Source organism: Falco rusticolus, chromosome 2, assembly GCF_015220075.1.
Source record: "Falco rusticolus isolate bFalRus1 chromosome 2, bFalRus1.pri, whole genome shotgun sequence".
Lineage (NCBI taxonomy): Eukaryota > Metazoa > Chordata > Aves > Falconiformes > Falconidae > Falco > Falco rusticolus.
In genome coordinates this window covers 26,162,371-26,178,725 of record NC_051188.1, presented here as the reverse complement: position 1 = coordinate 26,178,725, position 16,355 = coordinate 26,162,371, and the positions used below count along the sequence as shown (strand labels likewise).

Sequence of the window (16,355 nt, the reverse complement as noted above, 5' to 3'; positions counted from 1 at the left end):
TTAAATTACATCCTACCTTTTCCAACTGAGGAAACATAATGGGTATCATTACATTTCCTGTTTGGGCTTGATATATTTGAAATCTTTCAAACATAAAAAACCAGAACTAATTATATAGAAAGAAACACTAAAAAGATATTCTTCCCTTCAACTCTATGTCATGCTAATTCTCTTTCCAGGTACTGGGTTTCTCTAGCTGCAAGGGTTTTAATTATTAATTTGGGGGCTTGTCAAGAAGTTTGGTAATTTGTCAAGAAAAACTGATGAAAATGGGAAAACAATTTCAAAACCTCAATCTTCCAGCTCATTTCCAACTATTACTAATTAGTCTTAAATCAAAAACGGAAACTTGAGGATTAAAAAGCTGTATCAGCAAAATGAGGTTCTGAATTCCAAATGTAAGTTGTGACTGATTTCTCAAAGAAGAAAAGCATTTTTTAACACTCGTTTTTGACATTAGGTTTGTTCACCAAAGAAAACACAGGCCACAACTAGCTAGTTTGAAAATGGGTTCAAGGATCAATACTCCTTTGCTCAGCATATGGAAAGAGTTTCATTCTAGACAGAGGAGGTGATGATAGTATTATCGCTGAGCCTGATCCAACCAATGTGCCTTTATCAGACATGATTGGTATCCTTAGTAGGTATCATTGCCTGAACTGGAGCTTTCAAAAGCTGAAGGAATTACATAGTTTCTCCTCACCCCACTACCAGACTATCTGTCTTGTTTCCCATGAGCCCGTACCCAGATACACAAATCATTCTCCTATAAAGACTCATCATGTATTTAAGATGGCATCCCAACACACTCGTTCCTTCTTTCCTAATACTGTCTTCAGAGAACTGTGATAAAGAGGAACTGGTATTGAAATATTTGTGGTTCATTGACCAAGTTTTTACATGTGCCCTTGCCCAAATCCCATCACAAGCCTGATTTTGTACAGCATCATATACCAGTTCCCTTTGATTAGAACAAGCACAATTCAGTTCTCAGATCTGGGAACTAACTTCCAATTAGTTTGTCGTCACAGCACAAACAAACTAGCCAGCTGCAGCAAGGTCTTTTACCATCTCATACCAACATAATCTTCATGCCAGTCCCTCTGCTGCCTTCTCCTCATCCAGGGCATGTGATGTCTGCTTCTTCCTCCTCTCCCTTCCTTGGCTGCCCAACCCCTTAACAGAACCAGCCACAGCTGCACCTTATCCACATCAGCCAACCCACCGCCCCTGAAGCCAGCCCACAGCTGTATATTATCAATGTTAATTAACCAAGCTTCATTCCTCTACAGTTTGTTAGGAAAAAAAAAAAAATTACAGAATCACAGAATGGTTGAGTTCGGAAGGCATCTCTGGAAATAATCTGGTCCAACCTCTCTGCTCAAGCAGGGCCACCTAAAGCAGGCTGCCCAGGACTGCACCCAGATAGCATCTGAGTATCTCTGAGGATGGAGATCCACAACCTCTCTGGGCAACCTGTGCTGGTGCTCAGTCACGCTCACAGCAAAAAAGCATTGTCCAGAGAGAACCCCCTGTGTTTCATTTTGCGCCTATTGCCTCGTGTCCTGTCAATGCCCATCACTGAAAAAAGCCTGGCTTGCTCTAAAGAAAAAATGCCAGCCTTAATACAATTTATTATGTAAACATCTGTGTCAAGCTTACTACTACTCATTGCACACAGACAGAGCTGGCAGCAATCCTCTATATTACATTATCTAATACTTTTCATTCTCAAAGATTGTGGGGTTTTTTTTTTCCTTCCCCTGAGAAATCCTAATTCCTCCATTGTTTCTAGCTAGCACAGTCCCACTACTCAGCACAAACACTTTCCAGATAGGACAGTTTCATGTCTGCCCCAGGAAAGTACAAATTTTACAGGAGAATAAACTTTGGGAAAAATGTGTTCTCCTTTTATTCATTTATATCAAAAGGAGGCTGCTTCAGATGTAATCATCAGACACTGCAGTACTGTGCCACGCACTGCCCATCTGCAGCAACCCCCTGTACACCACCCCACGGGCAGGAATAGCCACAGACAGTGCAAGCCACATGGGTAATCATGGATCCATCCCTGGGTAATCACGGAACCGCTCCTCAGACATTCTCCCTGTAACACTCCACATGGAAGAGGAACTCTCCGTGCTTTGGTGGAAAACTGGACCCTTTTCTGTCAAAACCAGTGACTGTTATTTCTGAGAAAAATGGACAGGAAGGCTCAGGCTTAATAGCTGGCATAGAGCTCAGTTTTCAAGGGCTTAAGTTCAGCATACCAAAAGAAGCTATAAAGAATGGTTGCAGAGAACCACAGAAAAATTTGTTTCCTTTTCAAAATCAGAGGCCATCGTATGCAAATGGCAAGTACTGTTATGCAAATAGCATTAATACTACTTAATACTAAATACTATTCAATGAATACTATTTGGTTTCAAAGCATGTCTCCAAATGAATCATTAAGAAATGCCAAATCCTTAATTATAGGGTATTGTGTGCATGCAACATGATAAAGTTAGCAACTACATCATCCCCATATAGCCTTTTTCATAAGGACTTTTACCTCGTTTAGCATGCAGGAGGTTAGCAGGCAAGAATAAAATTAACTATGCCACAGCAACCATAAATAAAGCATTTCCTAACTTTTAAATGTTCAATTTTTAATGTTACTTTGTATGTAATAAAACTTAAAATAGAATTTATAGCCTGTTGTCTTTCAAGCATCCGTCTCTGATCAACTTAAAGTGAGCAGCCTAACTGTTCTCTTCCTTCTCTGAACTCTGCATATTTATGTTTCTTTTGCATCTGTATCTATTATTTATTTACTAAAAAGTAATTTTAAAAAAAGTGTTAGGCATTTGCTTTGGTCAAAAACAGCACTGCTGTTTCTAGAATATGGAGAGCATTTCAGGAAAAACAGAAAAACTTTTGACTATTGAAAGGTGGGCCAGTAAATTTAAAAAAATAAATAATTTGGTCAAATGAGCACATTTCACCAACTATCTCCTCTAACATCCTCTCCCTCTATGTAAAGTGCCTCCTGAAGATTTATGAGCTGTTCACTATCAACAGTATGTTATGTTTCTCAAGAACATGCAGTGCTCAGTAGGGAATAGGGTGATGGAATTTTCTGCGTAAAAAATAATTTGTAGGTACAGTAGGAACAACATACAGGAAAAGATAAGATAGTATCCTTAAAATAGGCTGGTGATGGCCCCAAAGAGCAGCGTTTTTCAGGACTATTTTGGATTCAAAGCATTTTGGAGGCTTTAGCTTTTTAGAGCATATTTTCAATATGTAATATAAGGAAACTATTTTTTATAAAAAAGCAATAGTAATTATTATTTATATGATTACATAATAATATTTGTGGTTCTCAAAGAGTCTTACTGTTCAATAGAAATGTGCTAATATCCAGCTTGTCTTGTATTATTAAAATATACAGAAAACAGAGTTTTATTCAGGCAGTCTCAAACTGAACTTGTTTGAGCCACTGTTATTAGGGCTTCATTTTCAAATAGCATCATTCCAGTCAGTATTTTTTTCATTAATTTTGTTTTGAGAAAAGAGTCTCTCATGTTACTGTTTACAATGGAGTGAATTTTATTGCTAATAGGTAAATTGCAAGCATTATTATTTATCTAGTGTAGACATATTTTGAAGTAGAAGTACTGTGGGGTTTGTGTGTTTGCAGGCAAGTATATGCACACGTTCCACAGGCTGAAAATCTGACCTGTAGCTGTTGTAAATTATAAATAGATATTAGTAAATTTATGTTTACATATGAATTAATATAAGCCACCTTACTGCTTAATGGAATCAATAACTATAGCTCTTTTCAGACTTTTGTGCAGTATGAATGCTGCACACTTTCCTCCTTGCTCATCCTAATTTGATGTTAAAATTATTTTTTACAGAGAATCCAGTAGGAAATATTGGTTTTTATTTTAACGCAAGCTATGTGCTGTGTAAAGTATCAGGAGTTCTGGATTTATAAAATATGCCGTTCCAGTCTCTAACACAACATAATGTGTTACCTGGGTATTTTCTGCCATCAGAGAAGAAAGCTCTGATGCTGCCCCTCATCTGGACCACAGCTGCACCTGCCCCCCCTGTTTCTGCAGCTCCTGCCTTGTTTTCCCTCCCCTCCACAACTATATGCTCTCTGTCTCTCCAGGAACTCCTACCTCAGTATCTTGCTATTAACTTATGTTCAGTATATTTAAAAGTATTTTCTTGAAACTACTCCGAGACACTTTGGTTTTGTAGATCTGCTCAATAAGCAGACCATTGGTTGTTTTAGCCTGTGAGCTGGGTTTTTCTTCCCTCCCCTTACATCTGTGCTCCTCCGCAGTCATTGAATATACAGATTCTGTCTGCCTAATACTTCTTTGCCTCATTTACCATTTCTTGTACTGACTGTCAGAGTAAAATCTCTGACTCTTGTCATAAAATAAAACAGGAAATACTGATATCTGAAATCAGTTACCTTTGTTTAAACAAAGTAATATATCAATAAAAGTGACACAGAAGTACATTCTAAAGATTTGTGTTATTCAGGGATGTCTGCACAGAAACTGATCCTTTATGTGAGCATCTTCAAGATGTAAATAAGATGCTTCAGTGATATAGAAAGTTTACAAACACCAAAATCATTGCCAATTCCAAACTGGACTGAAACCCTGTTAGCTGAATGAGTTTTAATTGCATTGAGAACAAACCTTGGCAATACACGAAATTATATCAAAGTTACTATTAAGGAAGTAATATCAAATCTTATCTACTGCTTATCTGGTAAAAAAGGAATGTCAACTGCTGCTGAACGGTGAGGAGCAAAGATAAATCTTCCAGATCCTCATAGCACAGAGGTTTCATAATAGATGTTTCTAATGACTATTCAAGAAGCTCTTTAATTATGAAATACTATGCATGCTTCTGAATAGCCAGGGAGCTGTACAAAAATGTAATTGGCAGCAAAGATTGCAAATAAATCATTTCACAGACAGGAAGAAAATTCAATCTTAGTAACAGTTATGTAATAGGAACAAAATATGTATAACAAAAACAGGACACCATTTAGTCTTTCAAAAAGATAATTTATAGTGAATGCATATTACTCAAGGCTGTAATCTGTAATTTAATATGTGCATAAGCCATAATGAAAATATCATTATAATTAACTATGAATTACACAATCTTGCATCTTTTGTTTCAAAACTAAAGAATGCTTATTATAAAAGCCCTGCTTCAGTGTTTCACAGTGGTGTTCCCTGCCTTGATTTAACATGCTTGACTTACTGACTGAATCTGTTCTATTTCTGGCTCTCAGGACTGCTCTGAGTCTGTGGGGACTGGGAGGCTGAGTAGGACTACAGATGCACATCTGTGGAAGGTTTTATGCGTGTGCTTTTTTTTTCCTGGTAAACTGGGAGATTATGATTGATGAGCCCAGCATTAGGGTAATGTTATCAGGGACACTTTCTGCCTCTGTCCTTTGTGCCGTCGCCGAGGTCAGACCATAATCATGTTAGCATTGAACATAGTGCTTTATTAATGTTTCATGAGTAACTCCGTAGCAATCAGTCTAGCCTTGTATGGATAAATAAAACTGCTACAACGATCCCTGATGTATACACTGAGCGCTTTAGAAGCTACTGTAATAGGTCTTAAAAGTACCTTGACCGAATGTCTTTTCCAGTCTTTATAATGTCTAATTCTCACAAGTTTAAAGGAACCTCTTTTGATTGAAAACTATTTCCACCTCCATTTCTGTGCTTAGTTAGAAGTGTAAAACACCCAGCTGAACAATCACATAAAACAGCACCAAAACCCTGCCTGCCATTTATTAATTTGCACAGAATTTTAGTGAAGCTTGTTAACCAATTGGTTAAATTATGTTGATTTATGTCACTGTGCCTCTGTGATGCTTTCTAGGCTGTTCTCTACTTGCTTTGGTAAGTCTCAGGATGAAATGCTGAGATTCTTGCTGTTATTTAAGGAAAATGTTTACATTCATAAATGTGCAAGTAGGCTGTATATAAGGATTTGTATTTACTCCCACATAAAATTACACATTATATATGCCTGCAGCAAGCAAAAAATATGTATGAACAGAAGAAAATATTGTCAGCTAGGGAAAAACAAGATCCCACTGTATGTTACAAGGTATCACAGGATCCTTTCCACTGAAAGGGAAGGACTACTGCTGATTTCATTAGACAAGGGATCAGGATAACACTTAATTGAAATATTCCTCAGTTTTCTGTGGCCTTCCTGTAAACATGTTCTCTGCTTGCTTTGCTAAGCTGCTGTAGAAATTCCAGGCTTGCACAAGCTTGCTGTGTTTTACACGTCAGCACCACACCCAGGGTAATTTTTTTTCTCAAGATAGATTCTTGTATAACAGCCAAAGCTTGGCCTGGGGATGACCTAACTGAATAATACATCTGCTGGATGGTTCAAAACATGGAATCAGACGTTAGGTAGGGAATGTCAAACTTTCCAGTCCCTTCATACTTGTTCGTTATTTTGACCAGTCTAGTTCTAGTGAGCAAAAAGACAGCATACTGGCAGTTTGCTGGATGCACAACTAAAACCCTGTGTGAGGAAGCTTTTCTGATAAAATTATTGCACATTCAAATTATCGTACTTTTAAAATGTAATTCCATTACTTCGTACTACACATACTATCTGCATTTTCATGAAAGGGATTATCCTTCTTTAGCTACTCACTATTTTATAATAAGCTTTATAAAAAACTATGCATATATCATGCTCTTTAAATAACCCAAAGTTATTCACTTTGTTTCTACCCTCTGAACTTCATCCAAATGTGAGTACTTCTTCTGTCATCTAGTCCCCCAGAAGTGAATCCAGTATTCCAGGTGCAGTCTCAAAAGGACCATAGACAGGTACAATTGTTTACATCCTCTGTGATGCAGTGATTCTCCACAGATAGCATCAAAATACAGTTATTTCTGGTGAATATAGAATTAAAGAGTTCTGTCTAATCTAATTGCTACTCATTGTCACCCTTCCCTCGCTACTGCTCTATTTTTAGTACTATTTTTATTTCCAGACTTCTGTTTACTATTGAGTATCTTTAATTCTTTCCTCCCAAGGTGGTTTTCAGTGTATTTTCTCCATCTAATTCAAATAAATCTATGCCTCTTTCTCCTGTTTTCTAGGAAATTCCCAACTTTATTATCATCTGTGAACTTCATCAGACTTGAAGACAGCATGTATCTGTGTAGAACTGAATTTTAACCACTGATCATGCTCTTGCTAAAAGTATATGCTGGGATGAATAAAGGCCATGCAGAAACTGCCTCCAGGCAAAACTGTATAATAATGGCATGATGCTGACATCTGTGGGGACAGGGGTGGAAGACAGTACTGGAAGGGTATGCTACATAAGTGAGATCATTTCTGATTTTAGAAATCTGCAAAGTACTCAGTTGAAGACTGTAATTCTAATACTACTCTAACCTTAACATCAGTTTGTCTGTCTCCTGGCAGTCTGAGCATACTTACACATCTATGGAATCCGTCATTAGAGCTATTACAGCTTAATATTTAAAAGGTGTTTCCAGCCTTTAACTGTCAGGTTTTCTTAAAAGTATTGTCCTGAAGGGCACAAATGTTATGCTCTAAATTCATGCAAGCATCTCTTTTCTTCAAAAGCACAAAAAAAAAGAGACCTCCTATGCTCTTTTCTAAATAGCAGAAATTGCATGAGAGAAATCAAATTTTAAAAAAATATAATAAAAACCCTGTAATAAAAATTATATATAAGCTAATATAGATATATAAACTATATATAAACTAATAAGAAAAGTACATATAAAAACACCTAAAGCTAAAGCTCTTCTTCAAGTGATCTCTTATCACCTAGTGGCTTTTATGTTCCTATTAATCATTCCACCTTTGTGGAAAGGAAAGATGGAGAAAACACAATTTAGGATACAAGAAGGAACATTCTTTATAAAATTACCCAAAGGGAGTCATTAATATGCATCTCTTATTATATTTCCCAATAGGTGGCAGCTTGTTTATTCTTTTCCACTAAGGTATCACACTGCTGTTCTTACAGATGTCAAAACTAAACCTCTTGGTCAACTTTAGGGTGCTTACTCCTGAGCCCAGTTTGAGTTTAGCCAGAACCACAATCCAAAAAAGGCGCCCTGCAGTGGCATGGGAACTCCAGAGACACGTACCTGTGATTGCACATCCCACACCTGAGGACACTGATGGAATGTAGTCATCTTTTGAGGTCACCTCCTTTTTTGCTAGTAAAATTGCACTTTGATTTATTGTCACCAGCTGTGACAACTACTTGTTTTTTTAAAAGAATGTTATAATATTTGCAGCAATAAGAGAGATCAGCCAAGGAAAAGAAGGAAAATGTTGTTGGGTTTCTCCCTGCCAGTGAAGGACCGCTCCCTGGAACACATTTCTCATGCTTTGTGTAGTGCATTTCATATGCCTCAAGTGATGACGTTGCCATCACTCCCTCAGGAGACTGCTGTACATACGTCAACCGTTTACTGTTCTTAACAGAGGATACTTCTAAATCATATACATCTATCTAGGCATAAGTTTGGCTTTATAATATTCTTCTAATCTTTTGAACTTCATATGGCTATTTTTTCTACCAACTCCTGAAGGGAAATTTTCTTTAAACAGACAGTTCTTGAAAGTAAATTGCCAAACTGATTAGAATGAAACCAATACTGCTGTAGTTCCAATGGTATCTATCCCAAAAGCACTGTAAGAAATAATGCACAAGCTGAGAAGTTATGCAACTGTATGGAAACCCATAGCTTATTGAAAGTGTAGTCCTGACTCTATAAGCAAGATATGCAATATGCATTTTAAGGAAGATCCATTCCCAGAATAGAACCATAAACTGAAATATAGCTGGCCAAATCATCAGAACATAACTTGGTTTTTCCTAAAAAAGACTAGAAGCATATGTACATATTAACTCTACTGTTAATAAAATCATTATTTATTAAATTAAAGCAAAAAATATACAATGTAGATAAATCTTTTTAGTGCTTTCAATTCTGCAGACTTCATGGTAATTTACATCAGAGCAGCTCTTTTGCAAAATTTCTTCAGAGACTGAAGTTGTTGGCTTAGGTTCACATTTCTACACTTCCAGTTCCTCCCTGATAAAGTGTATAGTTTCAGTCAAGTAAGGAATATAATAATCTCGCAAGATATCAGCATTTGTAATATCCATTAATTTTTTTTATGTAGAAGGTAGTGAGAGGGAAAATACTTGAATTTTCCAGGCTAACCTATATTGTCCAGCTCATGCCCATCGGATGCTTTCTCATGAGAGAGTAAATAACTGAATTCCATCTTCTATGATTTAGGCACATGGAAGGAAAATCCATTGCAAAATAAAGGGTTCTGTCAAGCAAAACAGAATACAAGTTCTCCTTCATTTTTTATTTTTTTTTCTCTAAATCTAGTTCTAAACAGATGAAAAATAGCATTAGGTCATCTTGTTAAAACACAGAACTCCTTACTTAGGCAAAACTAAAGTGCATCTTACCATCCTGTTGATACGGACAAAATCTTCAGGCTTCTTTGCCCACGGAGGGAGATCAACATCATTCACGACTACTTCATCTTCCCTGATTCCCAGACTATAGCCGTTACTGTTGACAAACATCTCTGGTAGGTAGTAAAACTCTGGAATTAACTCCTAGCAAGGAGAAAAAACACAATGAGATTTTACATTTTTACAGAGATGCTAAATGGTGCTGCCAGAATCAGGCTCTGTTGTAGCAGACATTAAAGCATTCCTGGCTTTGTTTATGTTTCTGTGCATTTGTTTAAGGAATTGTATAATCTGGTGGTTTGTACTTACAGTCAAACATATTTTTGATAATGAAATATTCATTATTTATTTTCCCCCTATCTGTTTTTACGAAAAACACAACTTTTGAAAAGCAGTATATATCAATAAAGGAGACCTTTTCAGAATAACAGGTACAAGAAACTCTATGCTAAGCCTTCAATAGTATGAATAGATTGGGTCTTTTAGTCGCTATTTAACTAAACGGCTTAAAAGGGGGGAAAAGGTTGCTGATGCAGCACTGTCTTGATTTTACTTCCTCTATATTATTTAATTGCAGAAGAAAATGTGGCAATTTGATTATCTATATAAGGAAAAAGAATTCAGGGTGAATTAATTTTTCTACTGTAAGAAAAAATCAAAAATACATGGAGTGAAAAAAGTCAGGACAATAAACGTCCTTAAAACAGAAATACATGATATTTAAACTGTGAAAGATCCATAACTGAGTAGCCAAGATCACCTGCAGTGCATTAAAACATAGGTAAGTTAGGGTGTGAAGTTTTTCCTAATTTGCAGGATAGCTAAACAGAAATGCATTTTGACATAATAAATATTGCTTTTTTTTGCTATTATTTTAGTAGTAAGTATCAACCTGCAATAATAAAAAAGCTTTAAAGCCTGCTATCTTTTCTAATATCTAGATATGGATTAAATTCACTATACTACATTGTTAAAAGCATTATGGCATTCAGTTGTGTAACAGGATCAAAACTGATGACACAGCACCTGAAACCTGAGTCTCTTTGTGGTCCTTTCAAAGGCTGCAGACATGCAAAGCGTAAAAAAAATCACTGCAGACACAAACTCATCTAATTAAATCTGATATGCAACTCCATAGAGAATAGAGCAGTTAAAGCATAGATGGTCCTTTCAAATTCATTCATTTAAAAAAAAAAAAAAGAATATTTATGTTACAATGTTAAGTATGTTTAGGGAAGCAATTTACTTGCTTCTTTACATTATTTTTAATATACTAAAAACAGCCTGAATTCAGATTAGACTAAAACACAATGCCAATCAGCATCTAACCAGTGCAAAACACTAACCAAATGAGACATGCCTGAGCTTGAATAACTCATTATGAAATGAGATGTAATTTCAAAAAGCCCAAAATATTTACAAATATTACATGCAGTAAATAATAAAAAAGCAGCTAGAGCAAAGCCAAACTATAAGCAATCCTGAATAACCTAAGAGGTTAAAAGAAAAAAGATTTTACTGACAATCTTAAGTTTGATGACATACCTCTAATTTACCCAGAGTGCTTCTACCAGCAAACTTCCCCCCTTTCCCCTAAACAGGACTCACTAAATCATAAAAGCCTTTTGGTTTCTCTAATGAGGCCAAAAAAAGAATGAACAATCCTTGATGCTGGAGAAAACTAGTTATTAATCTTTCTAGAGCTCAACAAACTACTACTAACATGTGCTACCGTACAAATCATTTGCAAACTAATAGCATTGCCTTAAAGAAAGGAAAAATTCATAAGGACCTCAGAATGGTGAAATATTATTAAGACAAAATTAAATTAAAAGTCAACATTCAAATGAAACGGAATTTTTAAAGAAAAAAGTAAGCAAGGTTTATTTCTATTTTGCATAAAAGCCTTGAAACACATACCACTGTTTTTAATTATTACCATTTTTTATGTAACAAGGTGGTGTACTAACCTGTAATGTCAAATAGGATGCAAGTTCTTGATTCCGTCAAAGATACATTAACTCTTAAATTTCCCTTTTCGGTTCTAAATGTCCTAGGATCTAATTGTGAACTTTTACATCTAGTGTATCTGAAAGATTTATGCTACCTGAGACACTTCTAGTGTATAAGTGAATTCTACTAACCATCTGACTTGCGGGGTATCTTGAAACAAAGGGATTTAAGTCACTGAATATTTTTAATAGTATTTCCATTTAGTAATTTTATCTCTGTTGCTATTTGCTTTCAGTGTAATTTAATGTTCCCTTGTCTAGTATAGCAGAAAACATAAATAGAAATAGAATAAACAGAAAGCATGCCATTAACTTTCTTCATAAGATTTATTGTGTTGTATATGTTTAGTTTGACCTGTCTTATTCCTGTGCTCTGGAAACTAACCAGTGCCTGACTTCTAAATCCTCCTCAAATAACACTCTGTCTAGAACCCTAATCATTTCAGTTACACAGCTCCTGGGTTTTTTGTTGGTTGCTGTGGTGGTTTTTTTTAGTCAAAGTAACATAACTGGAGAGAGTTTTTAAAAAGTTTAATAAACTTACTGTGTTACAGTCTCAGCATTCTCTTTGATGTTATTTTTAGTGCAGCCTACAATTCTGTGTGCTTATTTGAGTACTATTTAGCATGAATTGAACCTTTTCTTGAGATATGAACAATGTCGCATGTGACCTTTCCCAGATACTTACATATTTTCCATACTCTTCATTAACCATTCAGTTTTCTTTGGTATCATTTGATATTCTTCTTGCAATTTTGCTGTCTTCACCATTGACTAGACTAAGAAACCACAATGCTTAAAAGCAGCTCAAATAAATCCACCCTTTTCTCATTTCTAAAGAATGAATTAATATATGCTAACACACAGACCCATTATGAAAACTTGTGGCACTCCTTAAGTATGAACTTGCCAACATTTGGAAAAATCTTTAAAATATGTTTTAGCTATTTAGAAGCATAGAAAATACAAATAATTCAGAGAATTGTGATAGAAAGGTTTGGATTTATCTATTCACTGTTTATTCTGCTGTAAAAAAATGAAGCTGTCCCTTCTACTTCATGCCAAAGGCAGGCGCCAGGTGAGGATGGAAAGACGAATATTCCCTTCCCTAGGGCCCCTGAGCATGCTTTGCTAGGAGTACAAGCCGAGAGAAGCAAAAAGAGGTAGGATTAAGCAAGGAGAGAGCCTGGGAGATGGCTGGGAAAATGATGGAGCAGACAGGAGCAAACTTCGGTGGAGACGGCAAGACGAGAACCGGGGCCCAGAGAGAATTGCTTTAACCAAGAAGCCACTTAAAGTTGCAAGAGTGAACACAAGTATGAAGGAAAGGATAACACTCGCTAGAGTTATTTTCAACACTTATTTACATTTTTCTCAGCCAGAGTTTGGGTTTTCTTTGTTTCATCAGTGGGTTTGTGCCAGTTCATATTCTAATAAAGATTATAACTAGAGACAGCTCTTTTGGTGCTCTTTGGTGCTTTGCCTGTTAAGGACACCTCAACTATTTCAGGGTCACATTTGGAGAGGTCACCTTGCCCATTCCTCTGTTCCAGAAGAGGTTCAGCTATACCATCTTTTCTGCCAGACATGTCTATCCTGTTGTCCTAGAATTTGAGTGACAGCAACACTCCACAATCCTTCCATCAACTGACTTCAGCATTCTTCATCTGAGGAAGTTTTACCTAATGCTGGGCCTAAATCTTGCATTACACAATCTAAGTCCATTTTCCCCTGTCCTAGCTATCAGTCCATCCCAGATACAGAGAACAAATTACTGTTTTCTCTTTGCATAGTTTATTACTTGTTTGGAAAGCATTATCCTACCAGCTTTACAGCCTTTCAGGTCCAAAAAGCCAAATGAAGAACAATGATTTTACCTTCTGTATTGCCGCATTACTTAAGTTTTAGTTAGAGATGTGTAATATATTCTTATCATCTCCCAAATTAGCTAGTAGAATTATTCCTAAACAGTGCACAACTTAATTTATTCCTATATATCCTTTGGCCTTACTGTATTTCGTCATATGTTCATCACACAGAAGCCAAAATAAATGTTTTTCTCAACTTCTGTGGTCTTTAGATCAGAGAATGAGATTGCATACTTTTCTGACAGCATCTGCTATTTTTCATTCGGTTTTATGCACAGTGTAATTTGCCATACAGCAGACCTTCCTACAAATGACCAGCTTCGTACTTTAGAAGGGTCACTGTTAAATTCACCCTGAAGATAACGACAAGGACACTCAGAAATCAACAGGGGAAAAATGTGTCTCGGGGATGGTATTTACACCAAGGGATGGGACACAGAGGACCTTCTATCTCCCAGTCTGCTTTCCACTTGACAGACAGAATAGTTGCACAGTGTATCCTTAAAACTCCTATTGCATCACCCATGGCACTAGTGGTAAAAGTCAGTGCAAAGCCAGGTCTATGCAAAGGAGTGCTTGTTTGAAGCTACCATGATTTTGGGAAGTTTATGTTTCAAGCTACAAATGCTCACGGAAGAAAAATCTCATTTTTATTTTTTTTTCCTATACTACAAACATTGAGTCAGCCAGTGTAAAACAGGACATGAAGGAAAACATAAAAATAACAACATAAAAAAGCTTTCCCAGAAGTTACATCAGTTTGCAGGCAGCAAATGAGGGAATGAAAAGAAAAAAGATAGGTCAATATCTTTTAATAGTCTGGTATTTCTAAAATATTCACAGACCAATTAAGTGGTTTAGATGCATATTGTTACTATATGCCATTCAGCTGATAGATAATTTTGCATATAAATGATAAAATGCAGTAAATTTTATTGGCTTCTTTGCTCTTGCCAAAATATATCAAAGGTTCTAAATAAATCTTTCTGACTACATAACCTGTCATGGGTAATTTCTTACCACAAGAAATATCTAGAGTTCAAAGAGTTAATAAAAATAGGGATTCTAGTGATCTAAATCTATTTGCCGTAATTTCTGTCTAGTCGTCCTTGACATTTCACAAGCTGGTAACCTTCTCTGCTCCCCTTTCATTCACACTTCTAATAAGACAGGTTAGCTTTCTATCATTTAATAGTCAGCTACCTTTCAAACTGCCTGAGAAGCCTGGCTCTTCTTAGATGAAGAACGATGCAGTAAAGCTACTGAGGGGTGTAAAAAACAGAGCTAAAATGAATATTATAACAGACATTTCTTGTCTGTAAATGTGATCTCTAGTTTATTTTAATAGCTATACTAAAACCCCAAGGTATAGTTAACAGTATTATACGCCTTGTGTCTTCATATAAGAAAACATCCCCAAATGCATTTTCTAATTTACAAGCCTGTGACAAATCCAAGCTGCTGAGAAATTAAACTTTTAAAATATGTCTTGGGGTGATAGAGGACCACTATTAACACTATCATAATTGTACACCACTTGCATCAAATCTGACGTTTCTGTTTAATATGTTTTGCTAAGGGTATGCCATTTTATGGCCTCCCAATGAAATCAAATCCAACACAGACGTTTTCACTTTTCTAATATAATTCACTTCAAGGTTTTAAAGCTGCCATTTCTTTTTCTTTCTTTCTTTTCCTCCCAAAAGGTCGATCCCCTGGCATCCATTAATTCCACAAGAGCCTAGTACTGGGTCAACGAGTCAGTCATGAGTACTTCCACTAACCGTGTTAATTCACACTGAGGCACCTCAATGACATTTTGTCAGAGCTACCTTTCTAACTTCTAAACACGCTATTCAAAAAGCCATATAACAAGTTTGAGAGGCATTAGGAAAGATTAGTGCCTGAACAGGAGGTTCTGAGGAAGTCAATGTTACCAAAAACTGGAGCCAGGGTGTGGAGGAAAAGGAAAAAATGTGAAAGCTGACTGGCCACGTTATGGTCATTTCTGGGTGACTTGCTTCCGCAAAGGTCACACTGCGAATGTTCATTCTTTCTCCAGCTTGTACTGATTATCTCGAGAGAAGGTCGATGTTGATAAAGGGAGACACAATAAAATAAACTCTGTTACCCAGGTTCTCCCTTGTGTGTTACCACGCTAACATGGCACATACCATACTAATTCTGTTTCATCCACTGTAGGTGAACCGGTTTCTTTGAAAATGAACAAAGCCCAGCCCAAATGTAAGGAACAAAATTGTCTAAGTAGCTCTTTAGCCATCGATTGAGCAATATTCCATCATATGCTACATTTTTCAATATAAAGGTATATTTCAATATATTCATATTTCAATATGAAATATATTCATATTTCAATATAAAGGTATACCTTTTGCCACAATTCAAGATTCAGTAATTCCAGCTTGTTCTTCCAGCTGATCAAACTACTGCCACAGCCCTACTTTCATTAGCTCAAGTATGAAAAAATTCAGTTCCAGAGGAGACTACACATAGGCAAAGGGAGAGAGGGAAGGCGGAAGGAGGGAAGGATAAAGGGAGAAACAGAGGGAGAACGCCAGAGGGGATACATGTATGAAAAAAGGAGACTGACCCACAGAAGTGCAGCATCCTAAACAGATATACATTCTTCTGCAACTGTCACGTTATCTGTTTTTTAAATTTCGATGCAGAACTTCTTAGAATTGGTTTGGATGTTTCTTTTAAAACTACACTGAGACTTCAAAAAAACACTGCTATGGGAAGTGTCTGAGTTGCTTAGAAATCTCAATGTACTAGTCAAAACTGACCTACTTCAGAAGTGACTTAAGCACCTAATAATAAAGCACTTCATAGTCCTCTTGCTTAAACAGTAACTGATGAAAAAGTCATAACACAGATTTTACTTTCTAA

At 36.3% G+C, this 16,355-nt stretch overlaps 1 protein-coding gene across 6 annotated transcripts in view; it reads right to left on the bottom strand.

The window, feature by feature from the left end:
• NBEA (neurobeachin) overlaps positions 1-16,355 on the bottom strand; it is a 509,705-nt gene that overhangs the window by 48,216 nt on the left and 445,134 nt on the right. For all 6 annotated transcript variants that reach the window (XM_037377448.1, XM_037377449.1, XM_037377452.1 and 3 more), the window contains one exon: positions 9,557-9,709. In XM_037377448.1, coding sequence (XP_037233345.1) covers positions 9,557-9,709 — 153 coding nt within the window. The remainder of the gene's footprint in view (positions 1-9,556; positions 9,710-16,355) is intronic.